This window comes from Mus caroli, unplaced genomic scaffold (genome assembly GCF_978045245.1).
Source record: "Mus caroli unplaced genomic scaffold, Mus_caroli_1 scaffold_19, whole genome shotgun sequence".
Classification (NCBI taxonomy): domain Eukaryota; kingdom Metazoa; phylum Chordata; class Mammalia; order Rodentia; family Muridae; genus Mus; species Mus caroli.
This window is the reverse complement of record NW_028227274.1, coordinates 48,164,177-48,183,295: the sequence shown is the minus strand read 5'-3', so window position 1 is coordinate 48,183,295 and position 19,119 is coordinate 48,164,177. Positions and strand designations below refer to the sequence as shown.

Sequence of the window (19,119 nt, the reverse complement as noted above, 5' to 3'; positions counted from 1 at the left end):
ACTGCAGCTCCCTCCACCGGAGCCTGACCATCCCACACGTCCTTTCCCTTTGCAGATAAGCCACCCAAGCCCATTCCCAGGCACACTGCCATCAAGGCAAATGTAGGGGCTCAGCTGTGTGAGCATGCTTGCTAGAGACTATGATTCCAGGCTACTGATGAACCAAACATGTCCTATCTTTGGTGGATTTAAAAACAGGGTGAAAATATAAAATTTCAAGCAGAGGGGATCAAAGAATGACTTGAGAGCACAAAGACTTTGTTCTTGGGCACAGCACTATCCTAACAGTAGAGAATGAGGGCATCCTGGGAAATTCAGGGATCAATACAGAGAGGAGCAGGAAGGGAGACAAGCAGTAAAGTGGCTTTTATTCATTCCGTTTTCCTTTCACATTCTAATGCTTTTACAAAGTCTAAAGAAACCAGACTTAGTTAATTTTTATTTTTTATTAAGATACAGATCTATGAACAGAACGATTATTTTGCTAGCTAGATTACAGTTCCTTGTAAAAATAATATGTGGAAAATTAGTAGAAAATGAAAATCTGCAAGTTATCTGAATCTGGAAAGGTGAAGCGATTTCTGCTGCACACTCCTGTGGATTGCAAGGCAGCGGCTCAACTGGGTAGACAGTATTTAATTATTCTGACTCCTTTAACAGCACACAGTGGGTCCTTCAGAGCTTGGCGTAGTCTTTGAGAATCATCTGTAGTTTCTGGCTCAGCATGATGTTCCCTCTGGCCTTCAGCCTGCCACTGAAGAAGGCCTACAAGGCAGGAGGGGAAAGAGCACCAAGAGTTAACCTTACCTTTGCCTCTCTCAGAAAGACGGTTGCTCAGGCTGACACCAGGCGAGTTATGAACTGGACGAGGAAGGCAGCTTCAGCCTAGCTATAAGAATTTAACAGCTACAGACTGCACACATAATTTTAGCTATCTAAGAAAAAAGACCCCACACGTTTAGAAAAATCACAGAGTTATCTGACTTGACAGGCTTGGTGATTCTGTTGGAATCTGTACTTCTGGCTTTACTCTGTTATTACATGTGGATTTGAGACTACATAAATAAAAGAGTATATTGCATTTCTTCTTAATACAACTATTCTACTCAGAACTTGAAAAGCAAACTGAAGATGCTAATTACACCTGCCCCACACAGCGGCCATAGATAATGTCAAAATACAACAGGACCACACTGTGGTGATAGGCAACAGCACGGGAAGACTGGGGGTTAGGGGGAGCCCAGACCCTGTCACTTATGAGCAACGTGACCTGGGCAAACCACTAGACTCCCTGAAGCTCCAGCCCCTACATCTCTGAAAACTCAGGACAGCAGCACTAAAGTAGCACACCCTTGTCATGTCAGTTAAATAATGTGCAAGGTATACGGCGAGAGTGCATAAAGCCAGGCAGAAGGCTGGCGTGTTAAATGGATTCTTAAACCCTCTACATTTTAACATTTCTAAGTCTCTTGATAGAATCTAAGTTTTTTCTACATTATCTGCAAAAATTAACATTTTTGTTTTTTTCCTGTCCTCTATGCACATCTTTTTTTTTAAGGGTTTGAAATTAAAATATAATTACATCATTCCTTCCCTTCTCTTCCCTTCCCACCCTCTACACTTCCCATGCGTACTTTTTGTGCTCTCGCTCTTTCTCTCTCTCTCTTTCTTTCTTTCTTTCTTTAATTATTGTTATACACACACTCACACACAGAGAGTCTATACTTAAATATATAAATACAACCTGCTATGTTTTCAGGCTTGACACTTGATATTGGATAATCAATTTGGGGCTCTTCCCAGGATAAGATTATTTCTCCATCTCTCAGCATCCCTTAGTTGCCTGTAGTTCTTTGTGTAGGGTTGAGGCCCATGAGAGTTTCCCTTCCATGTTAGTGTCTGTTGGTAACCTCCTTCACAGCTTGTTTAGGAATATGGCTCCATTTCATTCCGGTGCCCCAGTGTTCTGGCTAACACTTAGGAGTGGGGAGAGCGGCCTCCTTGTACTGCTCCCTGTCTTATATGTTTCCAGCTTTCCTCATTCCGTGTCAGATCACCTGTGGGTCTGTCAGATTCATCCTTTATTGTGCTCAAGTTTGTTCCTTCTATATCTAATTTGTTGGGACTCATATCATGAAAAGTATATTAAATTTTAACAAATACTTTCTAATGCATGTTGATTTTCTTCTAGTTTTGAATTCTCTGCTCATTCTTTCCTATCATTGTAGAGTTTGCTGGCTGATTGTATCGATACTGTTGTTATTCTTATACGTCTGCTCTAATAGGACTTATGCTTTCCTAACTCCTGATGTTACCTCCTTTCTACTCTTAGGTTTCCCTGCTGCTTACATCTGAGGAGACTTTGGCTTGATATCGTAACCTTCACTGGCAGTTATTTCTTTCCACCTTGAAATACATCCTTCCATGCTCTCCTGCTCTGGGGTATTTCTACCCACAACTCGTGTCAGTCTAATGGGGCTAGTGTGGACTCAGCTGAGATTTCTCCTCCTTGTGCTGTATGGACTCTGACCGTCTCACCGGGTGGCAGTGAGTGTCTCTCCTGGTCACGCTCACTTGGGATCTCTTGAGTCCTGGATCTGGATGCCCACGTCTTGCCCACCATCAGGGAAGTTTTTAACCACAAATGCACTGAGTAGGTTTTATGTCTATGTAACCTTAACTCCTCCCTAAGTACACTGATAACAGCTGTCTGATATTTTCATGGTGTCTCAGACACACTGAGTTTCTTGATTATTTTTCCCCTATGTCTGATTGTGGCATTTTGAAAGACCTATCTTCAAGCTAAAATTCTTTTTTCTACTTGATCTGGTTGGGGATTTTGACTAAAGTTTTTATCTTACTGAGTTCTTTGTTTTCTAAGATTTCTTCCTCTTTACAGAATGTCTCTTATTTCCTGCAAATCTTCCTAACTTCATTCAACCATGATCTTTTGAGCTCTTTCATATAAGATTGATTGGTTGGTTTATTGTGTATATGTGTGTATACCTGCATGAGTTTATGTGTACAGGTGCTCAAAGAGGTCAGAAGGGATCAGTTCCCTTGGCACTAGAGCCATGAGCCAACTGATGTGAGTGCTCGAAACTGAACCTGGATCCTCTGCAGGAGTGGGGTGTTCTTAACCACTCATCTCTCTAACCCTGTTACTGAAGAGTTGCCGTAGTCACGAGGTATCAGAATGCAGCGTTCGTTCCTCACGTGTGATCTTGTGTGGAGATTTATGCTGTGCGGTAGAGTAGGCATCACTACTACTGCTAAGAGGATGGCCTTCTTAGAAGCCAAATTTCTTCTGAAAATGTCTCTTGGGATACTGGTTCATTATGCAGTTTTGAGTTTGGCACCATAGGTTGCTATAGATTCTTTTGACCATCACTACTAGTGTTTGGGTGGTATAACATCCTAAAGTCAAAGACTGGGGGACTCAAGCAGTTCAGATAGATGTGGTCTAGACAGCACACTACATGGTAATAATGGGGCAGTGACTCTATCAGGGATAGACATTATCTGTTAACACCAGCTTTGTTACTTGAAAGATTGTCTGGGACTGGCTGCTGTAATAGTGCTGAGGGACCTGAAGCACTTGCCTGATTGACACTGGTACAAATCCAAGTGGTTGTTGACAAGGAGAGACACTCGGTCATATTCACTTGTCACTTGCATTTTGTCAGCATACCATAGTGGAGGAGCAGAGGCCGGAGCCCCACAAGGTGTGGCTGCCACAAGTTACATCCTCCCTCTCCTGTTGTGGGTACATCCACCCACAGCCCCCTAGCTGTGCAGCCTGGGAAAGGAAACAGCAGCCGGGGTTGGCTTTGCTGTTGTTCCTAATTCTCTCTGTGGTGGGTATCACAGGGACTGAGTAACAGATGCAAGTCTCAGACAGTTTCCAACTCTTGAGATATCTTATAAACAGGTATTCTGTATAGCATATAAATAAGTGACTAGCTCTTAATCAGGTTTTCTTCAATTCTTTCATCTTGTGAGTTTGCTACTATGTGGAAGTCGTTTCTTAATACTTGTGCATTCAAACACTTGTCTGAGCTCATTCACTGTAAGGACCAGGTCATAAGATTGGAACTTCAAGCAATATAATCACAAACTAAAAATAACAAGATTTTCTCCTTCTTGTAAATTACTACATTAGCTATTTCAATTTTGTTTGAAAACAGGTAACAGTTTCAGGATAATATTAACAACATCACAGAAGATGCTCCTGACCTACTGATATTTTCCCCTAATATTCCTTGGAATGCGCCAACTTCAGTGACATAGTAACTATTTGTTAAATATCCTAGTTCTAGATTTTCAACGAGTAAGTAATGCTTTATACTGGCTGCATGTCACTAATACAAAACTCTGACTTCCAAAATGTTTCACAAACTGAAACTTCCTGAGAAATTCAAATCAGTTTTGTTTGGGTTTTTTTTTTTTAATTTTGGAGCATTTCAGATTTCTAATTTTTGGATTATGGATCCTAAACCAGTAAATCTGTTCCGATATCTCAAAATGTCACTAACTGAAAGCTGAAACACTTCACTTAAGAAATGCTAAACTTATACCAATCACATCCAAGTTTTACACCACAAACTATATTTTCAAAATGTCTACTGTAGGTTTTATATTGTTTTAGTAAATGGTAAACAGGAATTAGACCCCCTAAAATATCTTTTGAAAAATATTAGCTGAAATAGTAATTTTAAAAATATGACTTGCTAATCGGAATATTCAGCATAAACTTTGTAAATAGAAATGTTACTGACATTACCTTCTGTGGGTCAAGCTTGCCCAAGACCACTTCCATAAAATCCTCATCAGAAATGATGATGGTCACATCAGCAGAGCCCTTTGCGGGGCCTTGGTACACCTCCCCTGAGCCTCTCTTCAGGTCAATGGCTGGAAAACAAGAAAACAATGCAGGCCACTGTTTCCTCAAAAATATCACAGCACAAAAAAGCTACACACAATGGATACTGCTCTGGGTTCCAAGTTAGGCAAGGCCTGTATGTTCCATGCTCCTACTTCTAGAACACGTACTTTCTGTCAGTTAGAAAAGTTTTGTCTTCTTTGTTGCCTGAGGCAGGATGTCATGCGGTAAGCAAGACTGAGCTTCAACTCGCAGCAATCCTCCTGCAGCATGCTCTATCAGGGGGAGCTTGTAAATCCTCTTCTAGGTGCTACTGCTACTTCTAGGTGCTAGTTCTTCAGAACAGTCAAGTCAATCATAGTTCCTTTCTTAATGAAGAATCTCATGTGATAGAAATATGTATGTAAATATGAGCTAAATCTAGAACAAGTTATTAAAGGAAGTGAAGTTGCTGCAGTGTGTGTAACTAAGGCTTTGAAAGTGCAGTCAGCCAAGAATCTTAGCCCAGTATCATGTGAGGCTGCTTGGAGCTCATAATGTTCTCCAACCTTTCTAACACCTGATTCATCAAAGGTTCTGACACCTGACTAGCAAGATTTTCAAACTAAATTTGAATAACACTCCAGTTATTCACAAATAAATCATAATGTATCATAATTTTATTCCTAAGTATTTTTCATACAATATCATGTTTTTCCTCTCCCACATCCTTACCCATACCATGGTCTTTCTCTTTCTCAAAAACAAACAAAAAAAAATAATACAAATAAAAGACAAAACAAATCACAAAGCACATGAACTCACACATACCAGCAGAGAATTCATTTTGTTCTGACCAACGACTCCTGGGCACAGGACCTGCCCTGGAGTGTGGTTAATGTACCCAATCACAGTCGATTAGAAAAAAACTTCTCAGCATGAATCTATTGCAACTGCAAATAGCTTCTCGAGCTGTGCATGTTCACACACACCTTTAATCCCAGCATTCATAAGGCAGAGGCACGTGGATGTCTGTGAGTTTGAGGGCAGCCTGCATAATGAATTTCAGGACAGCCAGGGCTACATAGAAGACCCTACTTCCAAAAACTAAACAAATAAAATAAAACAATAAAAGGTAAGGGTGGGCATTGAGTCCACTTCCTGTCCTTAGTGCTGGGACCTGTGCAGGCCTTGAGTGTGCTGCCACCATCTCTGTGAGTTGATGTGTGCCAGTCCTGTTGTATCTGCAGCTCTTATAAGTGTCACAGGTGTGCTGTTCCCTTGGAGTCATCCATGTTCACCTCCTCCTCTGCACAGACCCCCGAGCCTCCAGGGAAGGAGTTTGATAAGTCACCCCTTTAAGACCGAGGGCTCCAGAGTCACTCATTCTCAGTGCAGTATCCACTAGTGAGCTCTGTGTTAATTACCACCTACTGAAAGAAGAAATCATAATGTGTGTTTGTTTAACTAGGTTCTCTTCCATTAAACTTTTTTATAGAAAGGTTAACTGTCCCAGAAACAAGCTTAGTAACTGAAAACAAGGTTTTTTTTTACCAGTTTAACTCCATTGCTTTCTGTATAACATCTACAAAGCCTTGCTGAAGCTACGTAGGATGTCCGAGTGTCTGAGTTGTCTCCCCTATGACTGATACGCATACAGGAAAAGCCAGTCAGCAAGTTCAGGGTTAGCCTTGTGAGTGTGCTCGCTCTCGCGCTCTCTCTGTCTCTCTCTCTCTGTCTCTCTGTCTCTCTGTCTCTGTCTCTCTCTCTGTCTCTCTCTGTCTCTCTCTCTCTGTCTCTCTCTGTCTCTCTGTCTCTGTCTCTGTCTCTGTCTCTCTCTCTGTCTCTCTCTCTCTCTCTCTCTCTCTCTCTCTCAGTGGGGGCTGGTGCAGCTGTATCCACCCTCCTAGAGAAAGCAAAGAACTCCCACCTCTCATAAGGGAAACTGAAGGTCCAAAGACCACCCAGAGCACTTAATTACCCTTTTGCTTAGCAATTGCTGAAAACAGAATTCAATCACCCTAGGTCTCCACAGAAGAGAATTTTGCCAAGTAAACAAAACAAAAACAACAGAAAAGAATTTAAGAAAAAACAAGAAAGGCAGAGAGCAGGAAGGACCTTGTGCTTAGGCTGCCTCACTTGTTTCTGTAAGTTTCCAGTGTGACTGTTAGACCAGGGGTCAAACGCAGCAGGAGTCTGACAGGAAGAACAAAGGCCCGGATCTTACAGGGATCCCCATGAATAAACACACTTTCCTGGTATAAGTTATCTCTATAGTCAGAAAGATAATGGACGGGGACAGAAAGGAGAGGGTGTGAAAAGGCTAAAAGAAAGCAAACCTCCGCCAGCCAATAGACTTAGCATCTGCAGTTTTAATTCTGCATGGCTCTGCCCAAGGCCCACTTAGGGGGTGGGGGGTGTGCACATAGAAATCCCACTCGGTAATAAAACTGTGCTTCACACACATTAATCCTAGAGTAAAGGAGCAAATCTCCTAGACTACAGCCATCTGTGCTGGGGTTCTTCACATTTTCCCTCCCTCAGACTCATCTACTCACCATTAACAGGCAGGAGACTTGAAACTGGAAAGCTAATGGCTAACTCTAATATAAGAAAAAATGGTTCTTAGCAGGAATATAGAAATTTGGGGCAAAGGAGCAAAATGTTCAAATGCACAGAGGGTTTGGTTTGTGTGGAAGAACTATTCACTGTTATCATCTAGACTCATATCTGCAAGGTCACACTCTCACTACAGAAACAGAAAGTGCACTTACAGTCAGTGGCACACTTTACTGTGTTTATGAGTGATTACACTTCAAATTTATGATCACTAAGTCTCTAAAAGAGTTCAGAAATTGTTTGGCTTTAATTGACTGCCCCTACAGGGAAGGGGCAAGGTAAAATCACAGGCTAGGCTGCTTTTGCCTCCTCTACTGAGGATGGCCAGGGCTCAGTGGGCACAAATCCAGCCTGCCTCTAGTACCATCTACTTCTCTGTGGAGAGACATTAGTAACAGTTCAGTGAGTGAAAGGAGTGAGAGGGAAGGTGCTTTATGCACCAAACAACAGAACAAATGAAAACCTGATTCACCCAGGAGCCTAGGCTGTCCTCAAACTCGAGGGCTATCCTCCTACCTCTTCTTCCTAAATGCTAGGATTACAGAAGGGAGCTACCACTCCCACTAAAATATAAGGGGTTTTGTTTTGTTTTGTTTTGTTACAAGAAAAAAAGATACTGCAAGAACACAATACTTTGCTACAATTTTGGCCAAAAGTTCAACAACCTAATCATGAATAATATCAAATAAATACAAACTAATGAATATTATTCAAAATAAATTTTCCAATCCATCAAGGTAACAAATGAGACAAATGATCAAGGTTGCAACAAGAGACTTAACTGAGTGTAATGTGTGACCTAGCCACACCCAGAGTACTTCTCCCCCTCTCTCCATTTCTACTGTTGCTACCACTACTGTTATTATTCCTTTGCTTTAAACAACACTATTGGGACAAAGAGTGGAGCATTACTGAAGTGTTAGAGCAGATAACAACACTGTGCCAGTGTTAACTTCCTGGTATTGATAACTACTCTTTGACAGAGAATGTCTTTGTTCTTGGAATAACAGAGTAGCCTTCACCCTTACAACACCCAATCTCCAAGTTACTCTTAAGTACATATACTTTCACAAAAGGGGACAAAACTCTAACAATTTGAAGTGCTAGCTGAAAAATAAGTGTGCTCTTTACAATCTTTGCAATTTTTAATCTCGTTATTGTTAAAAGAATTTGCAAATGATGTTAGGACACATGGTATACAGAGGGGACTGATGGCCTTTGGAACGGTGCTACTCTCAGGCACTGGACGGCAGTGGGGAATTCCTTGACTGACAACTAGATAGATTCTTTCCAAGGATGAGATGTTTTCTTGAAATTCATGAGACATTTCTGAATCTCAACCCAAACTCTGGAATTGGCATATTTAAATTTTGTGAATTTAAATTCACAAAATGGGGTGAATTTTGTGGGATGCTGGCACGTGCCCATACTCCTACTACTTGTGATGCTAAGGCAACAGAGTTTCTAGTTTGAGGCCAGCCTGGGCTACAAAGCAAGATCTTGTCTGAAAAGATAAAATAATTTATGTTTAGACTGAGAAATCTTTAAAGGATAATGGGATAAGGAACTTCAGATGAGTTCCAAACCAGAGCTTATTGATTCTGATGGTCAGATGGCTTCAAGAAGGGCGGATTCTCATCTTCAAGGAGTGCAGTTCTAAAATCTCTACCCTTTCTTCCACATGGTGACATTTCCAAAGTGTATGCACATTAAAATTCAAGGAGCATCCTTGACCTGTCACTGTCATGCAGTCCACAAGAGGCCTGGATTCAGTCCAGAAAATGTAGTTAGCTCTGGACATTTAATTACAATGTATACCATTAATACTCAACTAATTCATTTCATAAAGAGTCTTCAAACAAAACACATAGTATTTGTATGATCTTGATATATAGGTGAAATTCTTACACATATCCATATAATGTAAAAAATTATAACATGAGATTGAAAAGAAACCAACCTGCTCCAAATCATTTGCTTAAATCCATCACACTAATGAATACAGAGCATATTCTGTTTAGCAACATGATGTCTTTAGGATATAAGCACTCACAAACAGTTTCAACAGTTCGAATGTATCCCGTAACTATAAAATACTCAAGCAACAAACAAAATCTTTGGCAATACATATTAATGTGTTTAGCATCACAATAAAATTATACAGCTGAAGCTTGTAAGCCAAATTCTACATGAACAGGGATGGCAGACAATTCTACATGAACAGGGATGGCAGACAATTTCCCACAAGCTACGTTTCATTCCATTTTCCTCCTGCAGGAATTATCAAGGCAGCACAGCTAACTTGCAATGGCTGTGCTTCCCAGCACGCTGCTCAAAGCTGACACTTAGCCACACACTCTAGGCAGCCCACAGTCCAGCCCAAACCTCAACTGACCACAATCCTGCCATCACATCTCATCTGCTCTCTACACACTCCTTCCTCATCACCATATGCAAAAACCACAGGTTCAAAACCTGAGTTTTACCCCAGACATCTTTGTCTTCTGATATCCAGACAGAAATAGTGCTCCAGGAGGTTGGTTCTATTTTAGCAATAGTTTCAGATGGGTCTTGTCTCCCTCTCCCTCATTATCAGCCAGAAACGATTCTGTAGGCTACCTGAGCCTCCTCCTCTTCCTCTCTCTGCTCTGTGGTGCTGAGAATAGAACCCAAGTCCTCAGGCACAGCTGCGTCCCAGTCCTGAGCCTCTTATTCGGCCAACTTTCACTTCCTCTAAACACTACTGTTAAACAGCAGAATGGGGTCCAAAGAGTTGACTAGACAATTTTTTAATAGTTTTAGAATTAATAAATAAACAAGCATAATCATTTCTAGTAAAATGTTTCAGTGGTACATTTCACCACTAAGAAGACAGAGCACCATCCACACGGTAAAGCTACTGACGGAAAGACAGAGCACCATCCACACGGTAAAGCTACATCTGTTTTGTTCTAAGGGACACATTCCCATCCCTCTAAACTGTGACTCCTCTATGGCTCCTGGCTCGTACAGCCTAAGCCTGTGCATGCGGAAGGTCGGCTACAGACCTGACTAACTGCCAGCAGACACAGTGCAGGCCTTTCTCAGTGCTAAGCCCACGTCAGAGGAAAAGAGACATGTAACCAAAAATGACCAAAGTGCAGCAAGAGCATCGGGACAAGCAAGGGGACTCAGAGACTTCTTTATCCATGTTTACCTTTTCAACCCAGTCAAAGAGCCCCAGAAAAGTAACAGGACAAGGATGGCCATTGTTTCAAAGTGTGAGATAACCAACGGCACAGAACCTTGGGAATGTCGGCTTGTGTCCAGACATTCAGTTCTAGCAATTTATTCCAATCTACTAAATAAAATGACACAACAGTCACTGTTGAAAAAGAGGACAGCTGTGAGCTCGGCCTCTGGCATAAGGAAGCCTCACCTATGAATACTGCTATTTCTAAACACTGCACCCGAGGTATGAAGACAGACACATGAGGCAGATTGCCTCCCTTCCCAAAAGCGCAGTACCAAGGCCTTGTACTCTCTCTGACTCGTACTGACCATAGGCTTCACATCTCCCCTTCCACTGGCAGGAGGAAGGGCTCCTGTTGCTACCTAACAACATGAGATTGGCCTCAGAAGTGGCAAACCTATGACTTAAGACACACCTATGACTCTCTGTCCCCACAATCAATGCCAACAGTGTCTCATTTGATTATCAGCATTCTCTCTAGACCTAGATTTAATTTGATTTAAAAGATTCCCCCAGTATGCACACACTCTACCCACAGCCATCTGGGAAGGAAAGGAAAAGACAGGCATGGCCTGGGATCTTAAGTTGGAATGTGCTCAGGGACAGCGACACCACACTCAGCCTGTATGCCCATCTCCATCCCCTGTATCCTGTTTCTGGTGTACCATGATATGAGCACAGCTGGCTACTTACAACAATATAAATCACATAATACTTGGTACTTCAGCATTTGGCAAAAACATCATAAAAACTGCTTGTGGAGGTTAGAAGTAGAGGCAAGATATTCCCTAAGGTAGTCTTTAGATATCCAATCTATAACAATAAGCACCGGAATACAACACAGGGCTGCCAAAAGGGACACCTTCTATCAAAGCATAGGGCCAAAAGAGCTTTTATTGCAGCCAAATAGTGTGACGAAGCTCAGTGACATAGAGACTAGAGTGAAAACAAGAACCAGACCTGGAAACAATTTCACAGCTGAGAGTCAAATGAAGCTGACAGATAAAGCCTATCTGAGCACAGGCAAAGATGGGCCTACTGTGACCCAGGGGGTTCAGAACACTGTCACCCCTTGCTTTGCTGGGTAAGGACAAAGAACTGATGACAGGCAGCAATTAACAAGATTCCAAAATATAATGGAGATAGCTTTTTTGTGTTAACAACAGGTAACTTTCAAATGTAAGCACACTGTCTTCAAGATGAAATCTTAGTTGGTTGTTAGGCAATTCTATCACACTGTGGAACTGGCCTGCTTGTGTAGGTCAGCTGCTTGTCCTCCACAGGACCCCTACAGTTTCTATTGCCAGCTTCAGGCACTTAGCCCTCCGCCACTCCGGGAGCGCATGCTCCCCTCAGCACTCCCTTCAGTAAGCCTGTGCTCTATAACTCAACGGCTAATGTACTTTCTCTGAGAGAGGAAAGTTGATTTCCTCCAGAGAAGAATGGAGGTGGGGGGGCGGAGGGGGGGGCCAGGGGGGGGGACGACAAAAACCATGCTATGCTCTCTGTTAACCTATGAGCTAGCTCAGAAATCATGAGGCTCGCTGGAATCTGGGGAACGCTTACATCTCACAGTTCAGCCTCCCTTCTCCTTTCTCAGCTAACTTGTTGCAAGTGTAAATGTTCCCCACAGGGAGAAAAGCCAGGAGATTCCCTGCGGGTATTTTTTAGCAGATACATTGTTGCTTTCCTCTCTACACTAATACAAACCATGTTTTATATAATTAACATATGGTGCCTAAAAGAAACAGCAAATGTTATATTAAAACAAACTTAAATATGCTTTAAAGAAGAAGAAATAGAAAATTGGTTCCAAAAGTTCTAAATGATTTACACAGGTTTTAGGTGTTGACTCTAACTGTGTGTGGCAATTGTTTGGTTGTAAAGAATAATAAACCTGTATGATTTTTTCAAGGTACCCACGTAGCTACCACTTTTCCTCCAGTGATACAGATCAAACCCAAGGCCTTCTACCTGGCATAAAGCATGCAGTGCCAGTTTTGGGTTCTTTTAAAACCCAGTTATATGAACACGATTTTGTTTAAATCCCAGGTGTGGGACATGGGCTGCTTTGGTTTGTTCACAGTTGTTAACTATAACTGTCTCATGTTCTAGGGGTGTGTGATGTTTTTTGCCAGCTCTCGGGAGTCTCAAGAGGGTATAAATGGGAGAGGCCCGAGAGGGCCTGTGGTGGTGGCTGCTCCCCTTACACTGCCCCCCTGCTGTTGTATTTGCTATTGATGGATTGCTGGTTTGCTGGGCATTCTGACAATGACACTGCACTTGCCCCAAGGAACCCCATGAACTTAGTCAGCAGGAAGTATCCTATAGAAGTGTGCAGCCTTCTCCCCTCTAACCTTCTTTCTCTCCAACCTAGTATTGCAGATTTGGGAAGGATTAAGGTGGAATGAGAGGAAAGATATAAGAATGCAATAAAATAATAAAACAATTACCCCAACACTACCATCTTCAGCCCTAAATATATTCTCTTAATAGCTATCAAATACAAACCCAAACATACACATTTTCATTAAGAAATCTGTGCTAGCACATTACTTACATGGTATGTAGACAGGAAGGAGGAGACGTTAACAGGCTGGGGTGGAAATGAGTAATTAGAATGCACTCTGTGTGTGTGTGTGTGTGTGTGAAATTGACAAATGATATATGTAATGTAAAAAAAAAAAAAAAGCATGCTTTTGAATGTCCTGAGACCTATGGAAAACAACAACAAAACTATATAGGTCAGATTCACCTGCTTTCAAAGGGACTACATTATTAGGTATAAAACATACTTTATCTCCACTAAAAATCACCGTAGAATAATATAAAGTCACAAACATCACTTACTCCACTTGGCTGCAACAGTCCCACCTTTCGTGATATGCCATTCAAACACAGCATTCGCTTTCTTTACCACCTCATGGCCAACGCTCTTGAGGCGGCGGCCTATCTCCCCAAACACAAGAGCACTCTGGAGCTCTCCACCCTGACAGAGAGAGGAAATCGTATTTGAAAACTTCACAAAGAACTTATTAGCGAAATATGCACCAGAAGTGATTTTTAACCTGCTCACAAACACCCAGCTGAGCTGTTCGCCTCACACGGGCTTACTTCACACTTTCCTTGTATCATACTGCCCAGAGCCAGTTTACTCTACCAGAAAATGTTATTGTTGACCATAGTTTTAGGTGCAGGGGTAAAGGGCCTCTTGTGTAACCACAAGGTCCTGATTTGCATCCCAAACACCTGTGTTGAAAGCCAGTGTGGTAATACATGACATAACCCAGCCCTGGGAATCAGACTGGCTCCCCAGCACAGCAAGCTCTCTGAGCCAGGGCCTCTCTGGGAAGCTAGTCCAGCCCCAGGCTCAGTGAGGGACCCTGTCTAAAAGGTAAGGGGGAGGAGCAACTGAAGAAGACATATATACATGAGTGCCTACCCGGGTGAGTGCACCCGACCACCCTACTCACAAACTGATGTCTAATTCACTTCTCAGAAACACTGAGCAAGTAATCAAGCTATGGTCTTCATCCTTTGTTTATGAAACACGAGTAAACTCCATGACGCCTTTAATTATTTTCTTGCTGAAAGATGTCATAGGCTTTGATCTTAGATTATTTTTATAAGATATTAATTTCTTTCTAGTTATGAAATAACATGGTTTATGAAAAAAGATCAGGAGTGTGAAAGTCTTAACATTATTAAGATTTTGGACATAGACTACAAATACTTTTATCAAAAGCCTAACCTTACTAGAATATAAATATTTTAATAAACGAGACGCGCTGTTTATAGGTGATTTAACTTTTCACTTTTTTTTCCTCCAAATACTTTTAAAGATTTCTCATTAAAACTGAATGAATAACTCACTCTTATTGAAAGAGGCAACTATTTCCTCTTTAAAGTAGCCCAATATTCTGAAAAGATTTTAAAAACTCTTAAGTTGTGAAAATATTTTTCATTCCAGTAAGTTTTAAATTAGTGTCATTTCTTCAAGAGCCTTTTCATAGCTAAAGGAAGTAGCCCGAACAATCCTGAAGTGGCATTAGCTATGACTCACACAGAAGTCACTGGGTGCCGGTGTAAGCAGCCTACCTCTGAAGGTGTCTGGGTTGAAACTCCAGATGCAGGCACGAGATCCACGTATGCATTTGAAATGACAATATCTCCAGTCTCTTGGACCTAAGGAGAAGTGGAACCAAGAACAAGCAGGTCACTCTCCTAATTTACCTCTCTACTATGAAATGAGAGTCACTTTAAGGAAACAGACTTCTCTTTGAAATGAAAAAACAAACAAGCAAGCAAACAAAAACCTGAAAGCCAGGTGAAGCAAAAAGTCAGTGGTGTAAATGACAAAGTAACAGACATGGTGATTTTCTGAGTGAATACGATTGTTATTAAGCCTGGATACAGACTCAATTAATGGCCTTTAAAGAAGGGAAGAAAGAAAAGGAAAAACTATGAGCAGGTCTCATCTTCCAAAACACTAATTAAGGAGCTAGAGAGAATTTTCCATGGTTAAGAGCACTTTCTTTGCCCAAGCATGAGTGTATTCTGAGGGGAGCCAGAGTAAGAGGTCCATTGTAGGTAGTACATAGTAGAAGGTGTGTCGTAATGTCCCCATATAGAGAAAATTTGTTTTATTAATCTAGACTAAAATTGTCTAAGAAAAGATGAGAATATTTGTAAGGTCCTAATTCTGGATCCAAGTCACATAAGATACAAAAGAGGAAGTAAATATCTAAGTAGCCTTTCACGTCTGCCATTAAAGAAGATCTCAGTCTGAATCCTGTATTCCGTACCATTCCAAGGACTATTCTCACATAAAAATAATACTGGAAGCCAAGGCTTGTAATCCTAGTGCCCGAAAGGCCAAAGCAAGCAAACTCCAAGTTCAGGGCCAGCCTGGACTAAGATGGCATGTTTCTGTACACACTGTACTGTAATAAGACACTGTCTCCAAAGGAAAAAGGAGTTACAATATAGACAGTAAGTTTCTAAAAGTTAAGGTAGCAACTTTGATTTTAACTAATTTCCCTGACTCCTTACTTCTCTTCATACTTGAAAGGAGGGGGAAATACCTTCCCAACAATTTTTCTTTAAAAAAAAAAAATTAAATACAGAGAAAGGCACAGGCACGATTAATGAAAACACCAAATGCACTTTGAGCAAATTGCTTTTTTGTAAGCACATGAGCATAGAGTTCTGAAATGTTTGCTTAAAATGTTTCCTAAAATACAGTAGAGAGGAGGGCGTCAAGGTAGGAGTCGCTATAGCCCTGTAATTACTGGGGAAGGAGCAAGTGCACTGAGGAGAGAGAGCATTTTCCAGTCATCTAAAATGGAAAGACCGCCTTACATTTGGGCGTTATTCCTCTGCTCTTTAAGTCCACAGAAACTGCACATGTTCTGCTCCTGCCGGGACTGCATGGGAATAAAACCCTCCAACAGAGCATGTGGTGCCGTGGTCCAGGACTTTTGGAGTTCCTGCTCTTTTGTCTGCCTGCCTGCCTTCCTTCACGGTGCCTAGTGAACAACAGATGCTCTGTCACTAAACTGCATTCCCAGCCTGACTGACTGTGCATGTTCATTTTCAAATACTATTCTCAACTCTACAGCTTGGGGTATGCAGTAGTTAGCTACCTCGGCAACACCCAGGGTTCAATCCCTAATCCCCATCCCTAGTACCCTGGCTCCACCACAGACATCTGAGAGTTGACCGGGAAGCAAAGGTTTCAAGTGCAGTCCGTTTTGAGAGGAAGCCAGGGTGTAAGTGGGAACATGAATAGAGTCTGAGGTCCTACATGAGCTGGCCTTGGTGGTGCGTGTGTGCAATACCACCACATTGAAGGCAGAGGCAGGAGGATCACAAGTTCTAACAGGGTAGCCTGGGCTACAGACTAAGATTCTGTTTAAATTAAAAAAAAGAAAAAAGTCTGAGAGATTGCCCCTGAAGATAAGACAGAACTTACACTGAGGCCATAACACAGAAGAAATTTGCAAAATAAAACAAATGGTATCCCTAATGCATAAAAATGTTGGCGGCAGCAGGAAGGCATTAATACTAAAGCAGAATTCTGCCAACTGACCAGTTCCCCGAGGACCAAACAGTGCATGAGAAGAAGCCCTGAGATTGGGGCTATGGAGCCACACAGGGCTGCATTTGTGTGCCTGCTAAAGAGCTGTCTGTGTGGCCATCAGCAAGTCATCACCAATGTCAGGACTTTCTAGTAGCCTAGGTTTTCTATATTTCAACAGTATAGTTGTTATTGAAAGTTGCTACTGCAAACAACAGTGTTTACAGAATCTCCATAAATAAAAGCTTAACGCCGCTGTTGGAGTACTCACGCCTGCACCACACAATACAGAGGAACCAACAGAAGGCTATCAGCTGCTGAGCTGTGACAACAAGGTTGTTCTTCACACTGCTGGTAATGGAACAATGTTGGATGACCCTTTAGTGCTTGTCTGGAGCATCACTAGGTCTCCCTCAATGTTACTTAAGTCGACACATGGGCTTATTGGCTTGTCAGCCATTCATTAGGCCCAGGCTCTAGGATACAAGATGTTAGTTTATAGATTTTTGTGGTATCAAGAGCACATGGTTTCTGTCCAGGAAAAAAAACTAAAGGCTACAACGCCACTGTTCTCTAGCACACAAATAGCTGTTCCTATAACTCGGCAAAAATTTGGTTAGAAGACCTTTCCTGTTAGACTAGATAAACTGCTGTTCTGATTCTCTGGAGTGAAGCTGCAAGATCTTTCATTAGTGAGAGAAATAAAATGTAAAAAGTACATGTGGAATCTGTCTCAACGAAAAGTCAGCATTAACTTTAAAAGTACTCCCAAGTGTCTCTCAAAGAGTCCTATTACTAACCACAAAAACGCTAGCAGAGAACAGTTAGTTGTCGGTGTGTGGTGAGGAGATTCCACAGCACACATAGCCAACTCTATGATGGTGTGGTGAGGAGGTCACGAGGCACATACATACGTCCAACTCTGATTCATACCTTGGTTTGAAAATGAATTCTGTTTCCTTCCTTCCACATCTCAGTTTGTAGAGTCTGTCCTGGATACACTGGTTTGGCAAAACGAACCTATTAAAATATTAAAATAAGAATTTTTGCGTTAAAGATGTTTTTAAAAAGAAGCTCTTCTACTTGTAAGGGAAATTTCTGAGGTCAGCATAAAAGGAAAATATTAGAGATTTAAATATATTAAGCTTCATAGAAGATACCAAAAATACAGAAAATTCATAAGGGACGGACACTGAGAGCCCTGTGCACACACACATAGCTAGTTCTTTTCTCTCAGAACAAGAGACTCAGGGCTGGGAACATAGCTCCCTGGCAGAGAGCTCGCTCGCCTAGCATATGTGAAGCCTAAGTTCAATTTTCAGCATTGGGAAAAAGAAAAGGAAAAGGCCGCATCAGTAAGAAGCTTTTGCTCGAGACAAACCATAATCCTACAAGGTAGTGACTCCGGCAGTCACCAGAACAACTTAAACTCAACTAGTACTAGTTAATCCGGGCTCAAGGCCCCGGTGAGTGCGCAGAGCAAAGTTTTAAAGCAGGATCCTTAATGTCACTGTGTGAATCTATCTATACATGGATTACTGAATTAAAGAAAGTAATTGTGTTAAATGAAAACCATGAAAATAATGAGTGTGACTAAGGGCCAGGCATCAGAAAATAGATCTTCACTCTTGCACTGTGGATAAACTAATAAATATTTTTAAGCTATTTGACATGGCTTTCAGGTATACATCTTTTGGCCTAGACAAAAATATTGTTAGGTGGAGACAGACATTTTCCTTTGTCACTAACAAAGTGAGCACACAGTAAAATCTTGAAATCAACTCAGCAGCACAGAACTAGAAACACTTTAGGTCCAGGCAGCGCCGTTCTGAGAGTTCAAAGGAGCCTCCTGTCACCTTTTGCTAAGGCAGATGTTGAGCTTCAAATATACACATGCTGAGGCCCGGAGGTGGTGACACACACCTTCAATCTCAGGAGACAGAGCCAGGAGTGTCTCTGAAGTTTGAGGCCAACCTGGTCTACAGAGCAAATTCCAGGGCAGCCACTGCTACATAGAGAAAGCCCATCCCTCAAAAATATGCAAGACACATATATACCTTAATCGCCTTGAATCTTGATACATCATTATCTGCAAACTGCTGTAAAACATGCCTTGCGGAAAATCCAAAGGTACATAGTCCGTGTAATATGGGCTTCTCAAAACCTAAGAAAAGTTAGATCATTTTTATAGATGAAAAGTGGTGTATATATATATATATATATATATATATGTGTCTGTGTGTGTCTGTGTGTGTGTATATACATACATATATATTTAATTCAGTATTTTAATGTCTTTTAAACTATAATTGAATGAATTATGAACTA

The 19,119-nt window shown here is 41.5% G+C and overlaps 1 protein-coding gene across 1 annotated transcript in view; it reads right to left on the bottom strand.

Annotated features, from left to right (window-relative positions):
* Window positions 1-431: 431 nt before the first annotated feature.
* Window positions 432-19,119, bottom strand: part of Hsd17b4 (hydroxysteroid 17-beta dehydrogenase 4) — a 73,656-nt gene continuing 54,968 nt past the window's right edge. Inside the window, exons 19-24 of the mRNA XM_021150170.3 lie at window positions 18,849-18,955; window positions 17,725-17,811; window positions 14,811-14,897; window positions 13,563-13,701; window positions 4,784-4,911; window positions 432-765 (exon numbers count right to left, since the gene is read on the bottom strand). Of these exons, the coding sequence (XP_021005829.1) occupies window positions 676-765; window positions 4,784-4,911; window positions 13,563-13,701; window positions 14,811-14,897; window positions 17,725-17,811; window positions 18,849-18,955 (638 nt within the window). The 3' untranslated portion in view covers window positions 432-675. The remainder of the gene's footprint in view (window positions 766-4,783; window positions 4,912-13,562; window positions 13,702-14,810; window positions 14,898-17,724; window positions 17,812-18,848; window positions 18,956-19,119) is intronic.